At 40.4% G+C, this 22,540-nt stretch overlaps 1 protein-coding gene across 1 annotated transcript in view; it reads right to left on the bottom strand.

The window, feature by feature from the left end:
• Positions 1–22,540, bottom strand: part of iars1 (isoleucyl-tRNA synthetase 1) — a 190,122-nt gene that overhangs the window by 142,722 nt on the left and 24,860 nt on the right. The window contains exons 6-7 of the mRNA XM_060835504.1: positions 18,406–18,523; positions 16,083–16,230 (exon numbers count right to left, since the gene is read on the bottom strand). Of these exons, the coding sequence (XP_060691487.1) occupies positions 16,083–16,230; positions 18,406–18,523 (266 nt within the window). The remainder of the gene's footprint in view (positions 1–16,082; positions 16,231–18,405; positions 18,524–22,540) is intronic.

Here is a 22,540-nt window from a genome sequence, read left to right as displayed (position 1 = left end):
GAATTTTCCACATCGGAATACAAAATAAATATCCCCATTTTACAGCAGAAGTCATCAACATCCCCGTATTTTTTCAAGGGAGGAAAGTTTTCCTACCTCGACTACCATCCCAAGTAGTGTATATGAGGTCATAAAGGGAGATAGGAGAGAAGCAGCAGCTATGAGATCTGCTTCCAAGGTTTCTGTCAAACTAGGACGTACTTAATGGAGGTAAAAGAAGGAATGAAGTACGAGACATCTGAATCAAAAGATTATTAGAAGGTGGTCAACACGGCTGGAGTGGTTTACAAAATTAGACTGTAGCAAGACCCATAGGATTCATAAGAATCATAGAGATGTATAGCATGGAAACAGACACTTCAGTCCAACTCGTCCATGCTGAACAGACATCCTAAACAAATCTAGTCCCATTTGCCAAAGCTTGGTCCATATCTCTCTAAACCCTTCTTATTTGCATACCCCTCCAGATGCCTATTAACTGCTATAATTGAAACAGCCTCCACCACTTCCTCTGGCAGATCATTCCATACATACATGCATCACCCTTTGAGTGGAAAAAGTTGTCCCTTAGGTCTCTTTTATATCTTTCTCTCCTCACCCCAAACCTGTGTCTTCTAGCTCTGGACTCTCCCCACCCAGGGAAAAGATCTTGTTTATTTGTTCTATGCATGCTCCTCATGATTTTATAAACCTCTATAAGGTCACCCCTCAGCCTCCGACGCTCCAGGGAAAACCGCCTCAGCCTATTCAGCCTCTCCCTTTAGCTCAAACCCTACAACCCTAGCAACATCCTTGTAAATCTTCTTTGAACCCTTTCAAGTTTCACAACATCCTTCTGATAGGAAGGAAAACAGCATTGCACACAATATTCCAAAAGTGGCCTAACCAACATCCTATACAGCCACAACATAACCTTCCAATTCCTGTACTCAACGTTCTGACCAACAAAGAAAAGCATACCATATGCCTTCTTTACTATCCTATCTATCTTCAGATTTACTTTCAAGCAACTATGAAGCTGCACTCCAAGGTCTCTTTGTTCAGTAACACTCCCTAGGAACTTATCAATAAGTGTATATGTCCCACTCTGATTTGCATTTCCAAAATGCTGCACCTTGCATTTATCTAAATTAAACTTCATCTGCCACTCCTCAGCCCATTGGCCCACCTGATCAAGCTTTTGTTGTACTCTGAGATAACTTTCTTTGCTGTCCACTACACCTCCAATTTTGGTGTCATCTGCAAACTTACTAACCATACCTCCTAAGTTCACATCCAAATCATATAAATGACAAAAAGTAGTGGAGCCAGCACCAATCCTTGTGGCACACCAATGGTAACAGGTCTCCAGTCTGAAAGAAACCCTCCACTACCACCTTCAAGTCCACTGAAGTCTTCAACTTCAAGCCAGTTCTGTATCCAAATGACTAGTTTTCCTTATATCGCTGGAGATCTGACCTTGCTAACCAGTTTCCCATGGGGAACCTTGTCAAACGCCTTCCGGAAGTCCACATAGATCACGTCTACCATTCTGGCCTCATCAATCCTCTTTATTACTTTTATGAAAAACTCAATCAAGTTCATGAGACAAGATTTCCCACGCAAAAAGCCATGCTGACTGCCCCTAATCAGTCCTTGCCTCAGCGTCATTTGAGAAGACATGCAGCTCAAGTTGAAGTTCTGGATGTAAGTTAGCTTGCTGAGCTGAAAGGTTCGTTTTCAGACGTTTCGTCACCATACTAGGTAACATCATGGGTAAGCCTCCAGTGAAGCACTAGCATTATAACCCGCTTTCTATTTACATATTTAAGTTTCCTTGGGTTAGTGATGACATTTCCTGTTCTATTTCTCAGGGGGTGGTAAATGGTGTCTAAGTCGATGTATTTGTTCATAGTATTTGTTACAGTTCCAAACAAACAGACAAAACGTGCCCACTCTCTCCTGCATCAAAGGCATCTCAGAAATGATTGCCACACTAGTGAGACCTCTTGGCATCATGGTAGTCCACAAACCCACCAACACACTAAAACAGCAGCTAATTAATTTAAAAGACCCTACAAAACGAACATCATTTACAAGATACCTTGCAAGATCTATAACAAACACTTAACAGGACAGATAGGCTGAAAATTAGCCACCAGGTAACATGAACATCAACTAGCCACAAAAAGACATCACTAGTATCCTTACATACAATGAATAAAAACACTACTTCAACTTGGACGACACATCCATCTTAGGACAAGCCAGAGACATGCACAAGAATTCCTAGAAGCATGGCATTCCAATCAGAACTCTATCAACAAACACATCGACATGGACCCCATTTGCCACCCTTTCAGAAAAAAACATGGAAATGACATCACCAACCTAAAGAAACCTAAACACACAAATAGAAAGTGGGTCATACCACCAGTGCTTCATCAAAGGCTCACCAATGATGTTATCTAGTATGGAGACAAAACTTCTGATAATGAACCTTCCAGCTCAGCAAGCAAACTTACAACCAGTCCTTGCCTTTCCAAATACATATAAATCCTGTCCCTCAGGATTCCCTCCAACAACTTGCCCACCAATGTCAGGCTCACTGGTCTATAGTTCCCTGGCTTGTCCTTACCACCTTTCTTAAACTGTGGCACATTAGCCAAACTCCAGTCTTCTGGCACCTCACCTGTGAATATCAATGATACAAATATCTCAGTAAGAGGCCCAGCAATCACTTCCCCAGCTTCTCATAGAGATCTAGGGTACACCTAAGGATATATCCATTTTTATAGGTTTCAAGACATCCAATACTTCCTCCTCTGTAATATGGACATTTTTCAAGATGTCACCATCTATTTCCTCACATTCTATATCTTCCATGTCCTTCTCCACAGTAAACACTGATGCAAAATACTTGTTTAGTATATCCCCAATCTCCTGCAGCTCCACACATAGGCTGCCTTGCTGATCTTTGAGGGGTCCTATTCTCTCTTTCGTTACCCTTTTGTCCTTAATTTATTTATAAAATCCCTTTGGATTCTCCTGAACTTCTTTTTGCCCTCCTGATTTCTCTCTGAAGAATACTCCTACTGCCTTTACACTCTTGTAAGGATTCATTTGATCCCTCTTGTCTATACTTTTTAAGATTAGATTAGACTTACAGTGTGGAAACAGGCCCTTCGGCCCAACAAGTCCACACCGACCCGCCGAAGCGAAACCCACCCATACCCTTACATTTACCCCTTACCTAACACTACGGGCAATTTAGCATGGCCAATTCACCTGACCCGCACATCTTTGGACTGTGGGAGGAAACCGGAGCACCCGGAGGAAACCCACGCAGACACGGGGAGAAGGTGCAAACTCCACACAGTCAGTCGCCTGAGTCGGGAATTGAACCTGGGTCTCAGGCGCTGTGAGGCAGAAGTGCTAATCACTGTGCCACCGTGCCGCCCACAAACTTGGCATACTTGGCATATGCTTCCTTCTTTTTCTTAACCAAACCCTCAATTTCTCTCGTCATCCAGCTTTCTCTACACCTACCAGCCTTTCCTTTCACCCTAACAGGAAAATACTGTCTCTGGACTCTTGTCATCTCATTTCCGAAGGCTTCCCATTTTCCAGCCATCCCTTTACCTGCAAACATCTACCCCAATCAGCTTTTGAAAGTTCTTGCCTGAAACTGTCAAAATCAGTCTTCCTCCAATTTAGAACTTCAACTTTTATACCTGGTCTATCTTTTTCTGTCCGAAATAACCCACTCTACTCACTACTGTAGACTTACATTAAGGTTGCATGTTAAAAAATTATGCACTTATCTGTTTCTGGGCTGAGCTCTCCCACACAGGTTCCTCCAAGATCAGCTGTGAATTTCGCTGTTTATTAATTTTTCCTAGATGCACTCTGATATCCAGAGATACATCACCTCAAACAGTGAAGGCAGTAACTGTGCAGATTTGCTGCTATGTCAGTTAGCAGCGTAGGTTTCTTTCTCTCTCTCCCTCACTACCATGTGATCACTGCCTTTTGTCTGTCTTTATCCTTTTAAAAGTGTTATTGCTTTGAGCGTTTTTTTTTCCCCAAAGTTCCAAAACAATGCAACAGCACATAAAACAGTAATTGCTGCTCCTGGAATTCGAGGAAATAACCTTTTAGGAACACCTAAAATTCCTCAAAAAAGGAGTAACTCTTACAGCCACAATTTTTCCCATCCTCTTTCTTTTGCTTCTTAAATCAGAGATGATGAGAAAATTTCCAGGTAATTTTTAAGTTCTTTTTGTAGATATTTTTATTGAAATTTAACATTTTTGCAAATTTACAAAAATAAACAAAACTCTCAAATACAAACATTGATGTACAATTAAATCATATATACAATAGTCATAATTTAACAAAGAAAAGAGAAAGAAAGAAAACAAAAAAAGAAACGAAAAAAGAAAGAAAAAAAAACCTCAACTTTCTACTAATCTAACCTATAACTAACCAGAGTGTATACCTAAGTCTCTTACATGCTCGGAATGTATAAACATCAAATATAATAAAACCCGTATTTGCGCAGGATTCCTCTCCCAAGGGGCCCCGGAGCAGCCCGGTCTGAATTCTTCACTAAATAAAAGCCCTTGTTAGGATAGCCGAAATATCTACATTTATATAATTCAAAAAGGGCTGCCATATTTTATAAAATAATTCGGTCTTTCGGTGCACCATATTTGTGAGGAAGTCAAGGGGGATATATTCCATAATTAATCTGTGCCAATTTGAAAGTCCAGGGGGGCCCTCAGCCACCCAGTTCACCAAAATATTTTTCCTTGCACAGAAAGAGAGAATAGAAAATAGTCTCTTCCCATGCATATCCAGAGATGAGAGGTTCGAAAAGCCCAAAAGGAGAGATACAGGGTCCACCCTAATTTCCGTTCCTAAAATTTCTGTCAGGGTATTTGCCACTTTAGTCCAGTATCTGCGGATTTTCTGACAAGTCCACAGACAATGTACAAGAGTACCCACCTCTATTTTGCATTTAGGACACATTGGAGATGCTCCTGCCTTATATTTTGCCAGTCGAGCCGGAGCTATATGGGCCCTATGAAGTATCTTTAGTTGGATAGCCTGAGTTCTGTTACAGATAGCAATTCTTCTAGCATTTTCCCAAATGTCATTCCACATATCCTCAGAGATTTCTAGCCCCAAGTCCTGCTCCCATGTTTTAAGCAGGTCATCCATGTCTCCTGAGACTCCATCATGTAGCAAATGGTATATAGTACTAACGGAGGATGCCCCCGCTGGTCGTAAGACATTACGTTCTCTGTCTGATTTATAAAGACTATCTATTAATGTAGTCTTCCTCTGTATATAATCTCGAACTTGGAAGTATCGAAAGAGATCCCCATTAGGTATTCCGAATTTCAGACGCAGCTGCTCAAAGGACATCAGGATCCCATCTTTAAATAGGTCCCCTAAGCATGAGATGCCCTGGATCTCCAGAGTTTAAAGGTGGCATCTGTAATCCCCGGTTGGAATTCCCATGCGCCTACTATTGGTGCATGGGGGGATGTTTTATGTGAGTTACCCTCATTTTGCCGCATTATATTCCAGGCCTTAATTGTGTTTAATATTATGGGATTTTTACAGTGGTCTGTAATGATTTTCCTCTTATCTGAAAATAAAAGGTTAATAAGTGGGTATTTTACTTGGGAGGCTTCGACATCCAGCCAAATTGATTGTGGATCAGATGAAATCCAATCAGCTATGTAACTTAGTAGGGAGCTTAACTGATATTTCCTAAAGTCTGGGAAGTCCAGTCCTCCCCTTGCCTGTGGAAGCTGTAGCTTCTTCAGCTTAATAAGGGGCCGTCTATGGTTCCAAATAAAGGAGCCCAACCAGCCATATAATTTACGTAGGGCTAGCCTTGGCAGCATCAGCGGGAGCATTCTCATAGGATATAAGAGACGGGGCAGAACATTCATTTTAATTAATGCTATTCTCCCTAGCCAGGAAATCGGAAGGTCTCTCCATCGCTGGAGGTCCTGCCTTATCCTTTCCATTAATTGTACAAAATTAGCCCTATACAGCTGATCAAATACTGGCGTGATAAAAATACCTAAATATAAGAAGCCCTCCAGGGACCAACGGAAGGGAAAAGGGGATCCGTCCATTAAGTGGGGTATCATTGCCAGACCACCCATTGGCATGGCTTCCGATTTTGAAAAATTAATTTTATAGCCTGAGAATGCACTAAATGTATTAATAACTTGAATTAGACGAGGCACTGACATTAAAGGATTACTGAGGAATAAGAGAACGTCATCTGCATAGAGGGTAATTTTGTGTTTACCTGTACCAATCCTCGGGGCCGTTATATTAGGATCAGTCCGGATGGCTTCTGCTAATGGTTCGATTATCAGTGTAAACAACAATGGTGAGAGAGGACATCCTTGACGGCAGCCCCTACCCACACTGAAGCCATCCGATCTTAACCCATCAGTAATAACAGCTGCTTTGGGGTCATTATACAATGTTGAAACCCATTTGGTAAACACTTGTCCAACGCCAAACCTTTCCAATGTGTAAAATAAATATGACCATTCAACCCTATCAATTGCCTTTTCCGCATCCAATGAAATTACTACTCCTGGTATCTTTCCCTGATGACAGGCTTGGATCATATTCAAGACCGTTCTGATATTATTGGATGATCTGCGGCCCTTAATAAATCTCGTCTGGTCCTCCTTTATAATATATGGCAATACCCTTTCTAGTCTTAGTGCTAACATTTTTGAGAGAATTTTAAAGTCTACATTTAGTAAGGATATTGGTCTGTAAGATGCACAATCTTCTGGGTCTTTTCCTTTTTTGAGGATAAGAGAAATATTTGCTTCTTTCAGCGTGGGCGGGAGACAGACCTGACTATGCGCAAAATTATACATATCCATAAGTGGGTCAACCAATATTCCTGTAAATTCTTTATAGAATTCAGCTTGAAAACCATCTGGGCCCGGTGCTTTTCCGCTCTGAAGTTGCCTAATTGCCTCAAGTATTTCTTGGACTGTTAAAGGGGTATTTAGGGCCGACACCTGTTCCGGAGTCAGGCCCGGGAAGGTCAAATTTTTTAAAAATGACTGCATCCTCCTAATCCTATCTTCACAATCCTGCGATCTATATAGTTCAGAATAAAATTCTTTAAAGGTCGCATGGATCTTTTTATGATCATGAGTCAGGGTACCTGTACTTTCCTTGATGGTCGGAATAGTTTGAGGGGCTTTCTTTTTCTTTGCAAGAAATGCTAAGTATCTACCCGGTTTGTCGCCATATTCATATAATCTTTGTTTCGCAAATAATATTTCCCTTTTAGCCGTTTGAGTAAGCGCGGTGTTTAAAGCTGTCCTAAGAGCTGTAATCCTCTGCAATTTTGTGATAGAAGGTCTATCAGCGTATGCTGTTTCAGCTGCTTTTAGGCGAGCTTCGAGCAGACGCTGTTGCTCTCCCTTCATTTTCCTCTGGGTCGCTGAATAGGAGATGATCAAACCTCGTGCATAAGCTTTGATGGTCTCCCACATCATTGACGGATTGCTAGCCGTACCAGTATTAATTTCTAAAAAGGTTTTAAGTTCTTGGGAGAAGTACTTTAAAAATTTGCTATCTTTTATCAGGAAGGGGTCCATACGCCAATGCCGAGCAGATGTCCCATTGTTCTTTACCTTAGTTTCCATGTATACAGCGGCATGGTCAGAGATTGCTATAGTACCTATTTTACAGGTTGCTATAGAGTTTAGAAAAATCGATGGGGCAAAAAACATATCAATTCTTGTGTGACATTTATGTGGATTAGAGTAGAAAGAAAAATCTCTACCCTGTGGATGGAGACATCTCCATACATCTACCAATCCTAATTCTTTATTCAGGTCCGCCAGTTGTCTAGATCTGGGAGATACTCCAGCGGCACTCTTGGGAATCCTGTCTATTTCCGGATCCATAATACAATTAAAGTCTCCCCCTATAATTGTATGACGGGCACCAAAGGCCATCAGTTTTGAAAAAGCTTCCGTTATGAATTTAAAGGGGTGTGCCGGGGGGCAGTATACATTTAAGATCCCATATTCCTCTCCATTTATGAGGGCTTTAATCAAAATATATCATCCAGATTCATCTTTTATCTGATTTAGAATTTTCAAAGGGAAGTTCTTCCGGACAAGGATAACGACTCCCCTGCTTTTTGAATTAAAAGAGGAAAAAAAGGCCTGATCAAATCCGCCCTGTCGTAATTTTAAGTGTTCTTTATCCGACAGGTGTGTCTCCTGTAGGAGAGCTATATCAACTCTCTCCTTCTTAAGATTTGATAATATTTTCTTCCTTTTAACTGGCGAATTACTCCCCCTGACATTCCAGGTGCACCACTTAACCGACTGTTCAGCCATAATCATCTGGACAGATCCGAGACCCCTCGGGAGGGGAAACCCTATCTAGAACATCCCGAGCATGGAGCATACAAGATTTACAAAAGTAAAGATTCTCTGATACACTCAAAACAATATAACAAAAAACTCTTTCTAAGTATAAAAAATATAAAACATTCCGAATTGGAGATTTTCTCCCTTGTTCCCAGGGAGCGTCACTTCCTCTCCCACAGTCCATCTTACCCTCTTCCAACCAGTGCCCCACCCTTGACCCAGGTGTTCCTCAATAAAATGAGGAGAATTCAAATATAATATAAAGCTAGAGTTAACAGTGAACACCCCACCCCCACCCACATCTAAATATATTTGGGAATATTAATACCATATATAACTATAAGATTACAATCTCAACATGTAATACTTAAATATAATACCACAAAATAACAGGGGAAAGAAAAACAACCCCGCTCCTAAAAACAGAAGTAAAATAGAATAAGGTAACCACCTCTCCCCATCAACATTAACCAAACGCCCCAACATATATATATATACATACACACATAGGGGCAAAGATAAGAAAAGATGAAGGGATGTAAACCAAAATAATGGGAAAGGCAGACCAGCGTCCACAATCTCTTACAGTTTATTTAAGAGAGTCCAAGAATTCCTTAGCCTTCTCCGGTGATCCGAAGTTATATATGGATCCTTCGTGGCTAAGGCGTAGCGTCGCTGGATATCGTAAGGAGTACTGGATATTTAAGTCCCTTAAACGCTTCTTCGCCTCATCGAATGCCTTCCTCTTTCGGACCAAAGCTGGGGAGAAGTCCTGGAACAGCATGATCCTGGATCCTTTGTGGGTCATAGCTTGGGGATCTTTTCCCAGATTTCTTGAGGCTTCCAGGAGCATCTGCCTCTCCCTATAGCTCTGCAGCTGGAACAGGACCGGGCGTGGGCGCTGGATTGAGCCGGGCCCACGTACTGTGACCCGGTAGGCCCATTCTACCCTTACCCGGCCTGATCCATTATGCAGATTTAAAAGTTGTGGCAGCCAATGCTCTAAGAATGCTGTTAGCTGACCTCCCTCTTCCTGTTCGGGCAGGCCCAACAACCGAATATTTTTTCTACGACATCGATTTTCGAGGTCATCAATGTGGTTTTCTAGGTTCTGGACTCAATTCTCGAGAAAACGGATGTGATCGGCTGTTGATTTTATCCCAGTCTCTGAGGCTGCGGCCTTCGACTCCACCTCTCTGACTCGGCATTCCAATTCCTGAATGTCTCTGCCCTGCTTCTGCAGCTCGGCTGATAGTGCTTCTCTGCTCTGCCGAGACTCATCGATAAAAGCATCAATCTTCGCCTCCCACCTGGCAAACATCTCCTCAAAGCTCATCTTCATTGGTAAATCTCCTGAAGTAGCTGAAGACACCTTTGTTGCAGATGAAGAGGGAGAGGGTGGGGGAGGGGTCCCTGCTTTCTTAGAGCCGCCTGTTCCCTTCCCTTTACTCATTTTCCAGCTAGTATTAGACTATTTAAATGTACTAATAGGTAACTATTTAAGGTTAACAACTATTATAAATGGTTTAGTGAGTGTGGTGGGGGTGGATAGCCCACTTTTCCCAAGTTTTGGGTAGAGCACTGTGGACTCAGTCTTGCTGGGTCGCCGCCATCTTGGATCCCCAATTTTTAAGTTTTAACAGTTTCACTGAGTCTTGTTTTTGCAAATAATTGCTCTGCTTTAGAGATCATGTGTAATGTTTTGAAATTGACTGTATCCAAAATGTTGAATTAGAGAATTAATTTTCTAAGCTTTCCAAATTTCATCAGTATGTGCAGGATCTGTTTTCCAGTTTTCTCTATTTTAATTAAAGCATGCTTTTGTAGCATGATCAAAACTGAACAATGTATCTAAGCTGTGATTAATGTAAAACCTATAAGCTCAATGAATTTCCGTATAATTCTTTGATAACAATTGCAGATGGCGACGAAACAGACTACAGACAGGAGGTGGAAGACCTGGAAAATGCCGCACGGAGAACAACCTAGCTCTCAATGCCGGCAAAACCAAGGAACTCATTATTGATTTTCAACGGGAATGTTACTCATGCCCCCCCTTACACATTAACAGCACAGAGGTGGTCCGAGTGGAGAGTGTCAAACTCCTGGGCGTGATCATGCACAACAAGCTTTCCTGGACTCTTCATGTGGACACACTGGTTACAAAGGCCCAACAACGTCATTTCTTCCTCAGGCAGCTGAGGAAATTTGGCATGACGGCGAATATCCTTGCCAACATTTATAGGTGCGCCATCGAAAGCATTCTGTCTGTATGTATCATTACCTGGTATGGCAAGATCGGAGACGGTTACAGAGTGTGGTGAACTCGGCCAGGACAATCACCCTGGCAATGTTTTTCTACAACCTCAACTATCAGGGAGAAGGCACAGAAGCCTGAGCACATGCACCAGCCAGTTATGTAATGTTTCTACCCTACTGTTGTTCGGATACTGAATGGACTCACAAACTCTTAACATTTGCCTGCACCTGTGTTTTTGTTTCTGTCGCTGTTTACCTATTGTTTACTTATCTATGCGACTTAACTCTGTTATCTTCCTGTATTGTTCGCAAGACAAAGCTTTTCACTGTGCCTCGGTACATGTGACAATAAATTCAATTCAATTCAACATTGCTGTGTCTTTCCAATAAAATTGATATTACTGAAATTAGTTTACGTTTATTGCATCTCACCTTTTAAGTGAGTAAATATGAAAATGCACTACATAACATCTTGATTTCACAACTATTCTAAATCATTCTCCTTCATGTTTATAACTTTATTTTGCTTTCAGCAAATTCAAACAATTAAAATTTAGTTTGGTTATGTAAATTTAAACAATACAAGTCTGAGTATCAACTTAATAAGGTTTCATTCAATAATTCCTTGAAATACTAAAATAAATTTTCCAGCACATTTCACCTGCCTTGCAGGCCATGTTGAAATCTTAATCCTAACAGTTGTTTATGTTCCGTTCTGGAACTATGGTGGCCAATAAGATTTTTGAAGTTTTTCAGAAGATCATCAATACTGGCCACATCTACTCCATACTCTGAGTAAAATGAGTGAGAGAATTTCAGAGAGAAATTACAGGGGAAATGAAGAGCCAGTGGGTGGATTAGAAGAACAGGAGTGAAAGGTCAACTGGAGGGTAAGAACAGTTAAGTTATAGATGTGCTGAAGCTTTCAGATGATGGAAGGTGAGAGGCCACCCAGGAAAACAATAGAATGATCCTCAGTACTGAATAGTTCCAGTAGCAGATTCGCTGGGTCAGGGACAGAGGGCAGTGGTGCAACAGGAGGACAGTTTGTCTTTCTGATGGAGAGGATATGAAATTGGAAATAGTTCAATGCCTATGAAGACAACAAAAGTGGTAACATTTTAAAAGAAAAACAAGGTGTTATACGGTGCTTTTCATGATCATCGGAGGACTCAAAGCACTTTATAACAAACGAAATACCAACTGAAGGATTGAAATACCAACTGTTGTAATGTAGTAAACAAGCATTTCATACTTCGATTAAACAGGGCTAGCATGACTTAATGTAGATGAAATCATGCCTGGTGAATTTGCTAGAATTCTTTGCAGAGGTAACAAGCAGGATAAAGAAACAACAGTAGATGCTGAATTTTAGAAGACATTTAGACAGTTGCCCCATACCTGATACCAGGCTAATGAACCTTCTCTGGACTGCCTCTAGTGCCAAACTATCTTACTTTAAATAAGGAGTTCAAAACCATTTACAGTATTTCATCTGCATATTACTTTATGAGAAGAGTTCACAGTGGCGAGGATAGAATGCTTGCAATACATCAAGGACTGCCTAATTAATACAAGACAGAGAGTTAGGATGAGGGGGCATTTTCAGGTTGGCAACCTGTAACTAGCAGCAAGGGATCACTGCTGTGGCCACAATTATTTACAATATACATTAATGACTTGGATGAGAAAAACTAAATGTTCTCTCACCAAGTTTGTGGATGTTACAGAAATAGGTGGGAAGGCAACTGGTGAGGATAACAAAAAATCTACAGAGGGATAGGGACAGGTTAAGCGAATGGACAAAAATCTAGTGGATAGAATATGCTGTTGGAAAACGTGAAGTTAGGAACTTTGGTAGAAAGAATAGAGGAGCTGAATATTATTAAAAGAAATATGCAGAAAACTACAGACAAAGTGATTAATTAAACATTGACAAAGTTGACTCCGTGTGCATAATTCAGAAAAGCCAACATCTCAATTCAAAGGGAATGGAATATAAATGGGAGGATGTTTTGCTAAAATTATACACGATACTAGCCAGACCGCAGATGAAATACAATAAATGGTTTTGAACTCCTTATTTAAGGTAAGATAGTTTGGTGCTAGAGGCAGTTCAGAGAAGGTTCATTACCATGATATCAGGTATGGGGCAACTGTCTAACAAGGAGAGGTTCAGGAGACTGAGCCTGTACTCATTGGAATTTAGAAAAATGAGGCAACTTTCTTGAAACAGGCAAACTTCTTAAGGGACTTGAAAGGGTAAATGCAGAGAGTTGTTTCCCCATATAGCAAAGTCCAGGACCACAAAGTATAGTCAGATGGACACATTTTCTAATCAGTCAGGAAATCAAGAGTTATAGGGAAAAGGCAGCAAAGTAGAGTTGAGGATTATCAAATCAGCCATGATTTCACTGAATGGTGGAGCTGACCTAACGGGCTGAGTAGCATATTTCTGCTCTTACATTTTATGGAGTTAATATTCACACAGTATAATGGGATAATTACAAGATAATCTACTTTGGTGAATTGACAAAGGGATAACATTGGCCAAGATATCTGGGATAACTCTCTTGTTCTTCCTGAATACAGGATCTTTTACAGCCAAGCAGGCAGAGGAGACTTTGGTTTGCCCTCTCATCCAAAGAGTGGCACTGCTGTGCAATGCCTATTGAATACTGCATTGAAATATCAACCTTGAATTTTTTGTTCATAAGCTGGAAATGGAGCTTGAATCTGTAAAGAGTCACAGGTGATCCAAGATAGTCACCAAGACAGGATGATGGAGAATTACAAAAAAACAGAAAATACTGGAAAACAGCAGTCCAGCAGCACACATCGAGAAAGAAAGGCAGTTAATGTGGTAGGTCTTTGATATTTTATTATTATCACAGCTGATAGCAAGCAGATGAGAGTGAAATTTGACTTGATAGATCAGGTAAATTATCAATCCTAACTTAACTCTAATTTCTTACTCAAATAACTCTTTCTATCCTGTGTCCTTGAACAGTAGAAGCAGTTTAAGACACTTTTTTCAGCTCTGAACAGTTGGAGATTCCTTTCCAGCTCAAAACCTGGAGACTTCTACAAAATGAAATAAAAACTGCCCTTTGACTATGACAGGTTGTCTCCTGAACTTAACCTACTAGCGGTCCCCGGCCATCTGATTCTCTGTATAACAAAGAAGTTCAACTTTGTAAATGTTTCATTAATTCGAATCATTTAACTTTCCTGTGCTTTCTTGGCCAAGGCATCTTTCTGACCTTTGTTAAGAAAAAGAAGTCAACTCACAGCACAAGAGAGCCAGGTTCAATTCCAACCTCGGGCGACTGTCAGCGTGAAGTTTGCATAGTCTCCCTGTGTTTACATGGGTTTCCTTCCACAACCTAAAGATGTGCAGGCTAGGTGGAGTGGCCATGCTAAATTGCCCATAGTGTCCAAGGATGTGCAGGCTAGGTGGAGTGGCCATGCTAAATTGCCCATAGTGTCCAAAGATGTGCAGGTTAGGTTGACTAGTCATGGGAAATGTAGGGTTACAAAGATAGGGTAGGGGAATGGGTCTGGGTGGGATGCTCTTTGGAGGGTTGATGTGGACTCAATGGGCTGAATGGCCTGCTGCCACACTGTAGTGATTCTATAAATACTTTAAGACAACTGAACTCACGTACATAAGAGAAAACCAAAAAGCAGGGAAGAGCTCAAGTAATCTAGGCATCTCAGATTTAGTCAAATTTAGGAGAGATTAAACTACGTTGCCTCAAATAAGCAGATATATGTTCAGCAGATTTATCCGGGGTGTTCCTGCAAAGTTGAAATTGTGTAATCTTTCCAAGCTGATTCTTTCATGTTCGTGTTTTGTTTCCTGGTTGTTTTGAAGGTTTTAAGGAAAGTTAATTGGTATGACAGTTTTAAATATTTTTCAAAACATCAGTAATCTAAAGTAGTTTAATCTCTCCTAAATTTGACTATTTCTTGTCTTTTTCATGTAAAACAGTAAACCGTTCTTTCATCTTTGCAAGATATCAATAATGGTAAGCTTCCCTTATGCAATTCTGACTTGGAACTAGGGCCAAATTTGTGCCGCAGTGTGGGTATTCCTACACCACATGAGCTGCAACTGTTTAAGAAAGCAGCTCACCACAACCGTTTAAAGGATAATTAGAGATGGGCAATAGTGAGTGAGCTAGCGATGGCTACATCCTGTGAATGAGTACAAGTTTAGGATGTGAATCTTTAAAGTAGAGGGAGAGTTGATCACAGAAAATTAAGAACAAGGTCTGTATTCAGTTAAGTAGGTCTAGAGGAAGAAAGAGGATGGGAAGCACACGAGACAGTGCAGTTTGATGGACTGTGAAATTTACTCAGTATTGGTGAAGAAAAGGTGAAGTACGACATTTAGGCAGCGGAGAAGTGTGAGGAGAAGGAAATTTAGTTCTCTAAACTGTGGCGGGTTGCAGCATATCAACCCAGCTAAGGCAGAGGGCTGTTGAGGAACAGCTATTAAAAATCAAGCGGAATTGACTTATACAAAATGGGAACTAAAAAGGGATGCAATTGATGGCATACAATCAGAGACTGAAGGTACACAGAGCCAGTCGGTTTCAGGAAGGATTCATGAGCAAAAATATGCAATGATTAAGTTTTCCAGGATGGCAGACAAAGAGTCATGATTTGTGGGAGATCGAGAAGTTGCAGTCATCAGTGTTAGAATTCCACACTGTCTTCTTCTGGGTAGATAGATCACCATTCTGAATGATGTAACAATGCACAAGATTGCCTAAAAGGATATTTGATGATTTTTAAAGTTAATGCTAAATACAGCAAGGGCATTTGCTGGTAACAGAATTTCACTAACATCATCGACTTAAAACTCATTCAAAATAAACAAGCTGACTAAGTCAAGCAATTTGTAATGGACCTAGGAACTCAGGAAGGAAACTATTTATATTTCAAGGACCATTTATTTTCACAGTCTCCAAGATCTCTTAAAATGTCTGAAAATCTTCAACTGTCGAGTTATCATCGTCTTACCAGACCATGGGACTGTTATCTCATCAGAAAGAGACAACTGGTGGCAATTTAACTTGAGGGGCACCATACCTCAGGCAACAGGAGAGGTTGAGAAGGACAGTTCTTCATGATGATCTCAGCCAATTTGGGGACTGAACATACATTATTGGCATCACACTGCTCTGCAAACTAACCGTTCAGCCAACTGAGCCAAACCTCTTCCACCGTACAGCGCATATCATTCTTTACCAAAAAATAACCTCTGACTCACTGATAAGCAATGCCATGGGTGATGTGCAATTTTAATTTCCTAGAACAATAAACAACTTGAAAAATACAACTGAGATTTTAAACAGGCCATAATTTGATTAGACCAAATTTTACCTTTGATTTTTACATATTGATATTCTGGACTGACACAAACAGCAAGGTTGCTAGGTAAGGTCCAGGGTGTTGTTGTCCAAGCAACCAAGGAAACACTTTCATCTTCTTCCAGTGGAAAAGTCACAATAACAGAAGGATCTTGAACATCCTACATACAATGAAATATAAAGCATCATTTGTTTCAAAAATTACAACTAGGGACAATCATGTTCAACTACTTCTTACACATATGCTTCCTGTAAAAGTTGAACTCTGACATTATAATTGAAAACATGCTTAAAATTACCTAGATCAAGTATTAATAAGAAAATTTGATTACTTATTCCAAACAATTAATGACATTCAAGTTGGGTCTGGCTAAAAAATTAAACAAAAAATTCAAAAGACTCAGTTAAAATAGAACAAAGAACTGTTGATGCTGGTGATCCGAAACAAAAATAAAGTGCTGGAGAAACTCCATCTTGCAACATTTGTGAAAGAGAAAAACAGAGTTAATACTTTGAGTGCAGTGACCTTTTGTCAGAATTGTTTACTTGGTAAGCTCAAGCATACATTTGGAATCATAAAATAGCATAGTAAAGGAGGCCATTTGATTCCTGGCATTTTCCTGTAGCCCTGCAAAATTTCTCTCTTCAGGTACGTATCCAATTTTCTTTTGAAAGCCACAATGGAATTTGACATCACCAGACTGAGTGCGTTCCAGTGCCTAATCACTCATTCTGTCGTAATGTTTTCCTCATATCACTTAAGAATCTTTTGTCATTTACTTTATACCTATCATCCTGTTCTCCGCCATCTGGCTCAAGGGAAGTTTCTCTTTATGCCCCCGATTAGATCATCCATGATTTTGAATCCTTCCATCAAATTTCCTCTCAACCTGCTCTTCAAGAAACACACCACCAGTTCATCCAATCATTTCAAGTAACCGAAGTTCACCATCCCCGTAACCATTCGCCTCTTTTCAGCACACTAAGCTTTCATACCATCATGAAGAGATGATCCCAGAGGAGTCACAATATTCCAACTGAGCCTGAATTCAGTGTTTCATAAATGTTCATCAGAACCTCAGGTGCTTTTCAATCCCATACATTTATTTTGTTAGCTAGCTCAGTTGGTTCGACAGCTGGTGATGCAGAGTGATGTCAATAGCGTGATGTCAATTCCCACATCAGCAGAGATTACTGTGAAGAATTTTCCTTTTCAACCTCTTCCCTCGCCTGACACCTGGTGACCATCAAGTTAAGTCAACTTGCTTATGACAGTAACATTTCTATGGTCTGGTAAGACAATGCCCACTTTAGTTTTAATTTTTATGTATAAGGATTAGTAGCCCATATGTTTTATCAACCACTTCTTTAACCTGTCCATCCTGTCAACTAATGCTGCACATATACCCCAAAGGCACACAGCTCCTGCATACTTTAGAATTGCAAACTATATTTCATGTTATCTTTTGGTAGTCTTCCTGTTGAAAAACATCACAATTTCACCATTTTTCTTTTGAAGTGGTTATTAGTTGCAATGAACAAGGAAAATTTCGTCAACCACTACTTTGTGAATAAACACTTGACTAAATAAGTTTGCACCCCACAAATGCAAGCATTACATAAAGTCAACTGTCTTCTGTAGAAGGGTCACCTGCAGAGATACAAACACTGCAATATATCGGATTAATCCCAAATGAAGAGGAAGAAATTGATAATTTCCTTCAATTAATTATTGGCCCTTGACTTTTCATATAGATAAATTTATGCAAGATGGACATTTACCCATCTATTAACTTCAAATGTTTTGTTCATATGTAAATTGATACTATGTTTATGGTCCCTTTAGAAATGTTCAGAGTGCCTTTGGTGATTCTCATTGCATCAATTTCCCCATCAAGACAGCTCGGGGGGTGGGGGGGGGTTTGAAGCAATTAGGATAGCATTACTACTTGGCTCTAATGCTGTCATGTCGGAGTAGATAGATTAACTAAGAAAACAGCTTTTGCCTAGATGGGTTTATCTGCAACAACTGAGGCAATCATGTCCTATTATTTGGATTTACTCCTCAGCCAAAGAGGATTGCAATGGATCGCTCTTGCTTGTATAGCAAAAATAATTTATTTTATTGTATGGATTGAGAATTATTTTTGAATCACTGAATGTTTCATCAATTACAAGTTTCAACAAGAACCATTTCCGACAAGAGTTAAACTGCTAGAAATAGAATGATGGTCCACAAATAACCACCTAAAGCAGCCTGTAAAACCCACACTAGAAGTAACACTGCTGCAATAATGCTAGCCATCTTTAAAAGCAATTAGGAAATTAACTATTACCTTATAATTTTGATGTGATTCAAAATTAGAGAGAGGGGTATTGCATGCAGTCGAAAATGGCATAACTTTCACTCCTCTGTAGACTAGTCCCTTGTCATATAGCTGTTTGAACACCCACCTAAGAAGAAAACAGATATCAAGAAATACAGAACTACATTTTCATTAACATTTAACATTAATTAGTATCCAGTTAAGGCACTTGTCACATTTTTGGCAGTAAATGTTGAAGCCCAGAATGAGGGGTCACAGTCTAAGGGCATAGGGTGGGCCACTTACAACTGAGATTAGGAGAAATTTCTTCATCCAGAGTGTGGTGACCTATGGAATTCTCTGCCCCAGAATTCAGTTGATGACAAAATATTGAATGTTTTCAGGAAGTAATTAGATATAGTAACCCTAACTGCTTCAACCCCACACAAAGCCGTGCTGTCCTGGTGGGGAATCAAAGGGTTTGAGGAGAAATTGGAAAGAGGGTACTGAGGTAGATACTCAGCCATTATCATATTGAATGATGGAGTAGATATGTAAGGCGAATGGGCAACTTTCGTTCGAATTGTCTTAGTCTGTTTCTACCTTTGTCCTGTGCTACTTTGCTTAAAAAGACCCTGCCTTTTAAAAAGTAATCCTAGATATGCTGCCTACATCAATCCTTTTGCATTTTTGATATCTCCACTGCACTGTTTGTGTTTGTTAAATGCACATATGCAAAGTATATTCATTCAGTGCCCTCTTTCTCAAGAGCCATGCAGAAGCCTGTTTGTTAAGATTGTTTCTTTCTGAAGTCAGTTTCTTGTGGATTGTATCTGCTAAAAAGTTAATTATTTGGCCACATTGTGTGTCAACCATGGCTTAATTGATCACATTTTCATATGTGAGTCACAACATTCCAGCAATAATTTATTCACTTCAGCTTATTCACTTTGCTAGTTTTACATTGCTTTTCTCTTTGAATAAACTGCATATTGAGGTTTTACCTGAAAAACATACATTTGATAGCGCACTGAAGGAGTGCTGCACTGTCAACCTTGATAGCGTGCCAGAGACCCAGGTTCAATTCCTGCCTGGGGCAACTGTATGTGTGGAGTTTGCACATTCCCCCCATGTCTACGTGGGTTTCCTCTGGGTGCTCCAGTTTCTTCCCAGTCCAAACATGTGCAGGTTAGGTGAATTGGCCATGCTAAATTGCCCATAGTATTAGGTGAAGGGGTAAATGTAGGGGAATGGATCTGGGTGGGTTGCTCTTTGGCGGGTCGGTGCGGACTTGTTGTGCTAAAGGGCCTGTTTCCACACTGTAAGTAATCTAATCTAATCTAATCATATTCCTGTAAGCCATTAACGTAGACACTGTTCATTGACTTTCAGTGTTACAATTTTAAATGAAAATTCTTTTCATACATCACAAGAACAACATAAATGTGTGAGAAAAAAGGGCTTTTGTCCTCAGTCATTTCAGATGCGAAGCATGAAAAATATCAAGGTTGACAATGCACTGAAGGAGTGCTGCACTGTCAAATGTGTGTTTTTCAGGTAAGATGTCAAACCAAGGTCTCATTTGTCTGCTGAGGCAGAAGCATTGCATCCCCTTGTTATTTAAAATAGCTGGGGACTTCAGTCCTATACATTCTGTCCAATATGTATCCCTCCATCAGCAACACAAGAAAAAGTATTGCTTTGGGGGATTTGTTGTGTGCTATGCTTCTTTTATTACAATTGTGGCACTGTTTTGAAAAGTATCTTATTGGTTGCAAAGCATTTTGTGATTTCTGATGGTTATGAAAAGTGCAAGCTTGTTTCCCCCATCAAGTCCAGCCAAAATGACAATTTCAGTTTTACTTGAGCCATAGCTCCGCCTGCTGGTCTTTGGTGAAAGTACACTTCCTTGAGACAGAAACTTGAAATTTATTGGTGCATTACATGTGCACATGAAGCCAAACTCACCATTTGATTTATACATGATTAGTCAATTATTATGACCCTTTTATTTTGTGAATCAAAATTTTTGTGGGTATTAGATACAAGTTGAAAATATATGGATTGTTTCAAAGCATTTTTTTTCCCTTTCTTCATCTTCACCTCAAAGGATCAATGTCTTGTTGAGCCCATAACTGGGACCCATAATTGCCAGGGGCCCACTGATAACTCCTACCTTCGATAGCCAATACACATGTTCTTTCTATTGTGTATCTATATGCCTTTACAAAAACTGAACTGAACTTAACTTAATCCGGTCTTCACTAGATGCCCACATATATACACTTGAGTGCCTGCTGCTAAAATGCAATCAAAATGATGACACAGTATTAATTTTTCACCCACTAACCATAATTGATCGAGAATGCTCGATTACATTAGGATTGAACATTAATCTGCATAGGTCACATACTGCTGAGTTAACCCTGCAGAATTATTTAGACAAGTCACTGAAGATTTCGAAATCAACTCAAGTTGTTCATAATGCTCAGAGATCAAATACAGACTAAGGTAAAGAAGGCTAAAAGAAAATGTTTCCTTGTCACGTGCACCTTCTTTTCTCAGTGTTACCAAATGAAAAAAAAATATTCATTGAAGCACACAGTGCTTGACGATTTGACTTATTGTAGTCACATGTAACTTTGCTTTCCATGCAGTACAGGCAGATCACAGCAAACAAGGCCCAAACAGATCACAGGATGCTTAGACAAAGCGGGGTATTCAAGGTTACGGTTTCACAGGAGGTGCACAAAGCAAGATCAACATTATTTGAAATTCGAAAGGTTCATTCAACAGTCTAATAATAGCAGGAAAGAAGTTGTTCTTGAAACCGTTTGTACATGTGTTCAAGTTTCTCTATTTTCTGCCTGGCAAGAGAGGTTGGAAGAGAGCATGATCAGGATGGGAAGAATCTTTAATGTTGGCAGCCTTTCCACGGCAAGGACAAATGTAAATGAAGTCTACACATAGAAGGTTGGCTTCTGTGATGCTCTGGGCAATGCACACAACTTTGTGTAGTTTGTTACGGTCCTGGGCAGAGCAGTTGCTGCACCAAGCCATTATTCACCCAGATAGAATACTTTCCATGGTGCATATGTAACAGTTGGTGAAGGTCCTTATGGACATGCTGAATTTCCTAAGCCAGCTGAGGAAGTAGAGGTGTTGTTGCACCTTCTTGACCGTCTCATCTATTTAGGAAATCCAGGGCAGTTTATTGGTTATTGTCACTCCCAGGATCTTGAAGCTCTCAAGCCTCTTCACCTCAGCTCCACTGATGTCAATAGGGGTGTGTCCTCCTTCCTTATGAAAATCAATGATCAGTTCTTTTGTTCTGCTGACACCAAGTGAGGTTGTCGTCATTGCACGATGACACCAAACCACTATCTCCTTCCTGTTTTCCGACTCAACATTTGATATCAGCCTACAATAGTGGGGTCATCATCAAACTTGTAGAAGGTGTTCATATTGAATTTGGCCACACGGTCATGAGTGTGCAAAGAGTACAGTAAGAAACTGACAATGCATCTTAGTGGGGTGCCAGTGTTGAAGATTATCAGGAAGGAGATGCTATTGTTTATCTTCACTGATTGCAATTTGCGGGTCAGGAAGCTGAGGATCCAGTTGCAGGGGGTGGAGCTGAGACCAGGGTCATGGAGTTTTGAAATTAGTCTGGTCGGGATTATGGTATTGAAGGTGGAGCTGTAGTCAATGAGTAGGAGCCTGATGCAGGGGTGTCCTTGTTATCCAGATATTCCAGGGAGGAGTATAGGGCTAGGGAAATGGCATCCACCGAGGACCTGTTTCACCAGTAGGCAAATTGCAGTGGATAGATGCAGGCTAGGAGACTAGAAAGGACTTATGCCCGACCTGTTGACTCTCCTGCTCCGAGAATGCTCATAAAATCATAGAATCCCCACAGTGCGGGGACAGGCCTTTTGGCCCAACAAGTCCACACTGACCCTCCGAAGAGTAACCCACCCAGAAACATTCCCCTACATTTAACCCCTGACTAATGCATCCAACCCTCACATCCCTGAACACTGTGGACGATTTACCTTGGCCAATACACATCTTTGGACTGTGGGAGGAAACTGGAGCACCCAAAGGAAACCGGAGCACCCAAAGGAAACCCACGAGAATGTGCAAACTGCACGCAGACAGTGGC

Source organism: Hemiscyllium ocellatum, chromosome 14, assembly GCF_020745735.1.
Source record: "Hemiscyllium ocellatum isolate sHemOce1 chromosome 14, sHemOce1.pat.X.cur, whole genome shotgun sequence".
In the NCBI taxonomy this organism is placed as follows: Eukaryota; Metazoa; Chordata; class Chondrichthyes; order Orectolobiformes; family Hemiscylliidae; genus Hemiscyllium; species Hemiscyllium ocellatum.
This window is presented reverse-complemented; position numbering and strand designations above follow the sequence as displayed.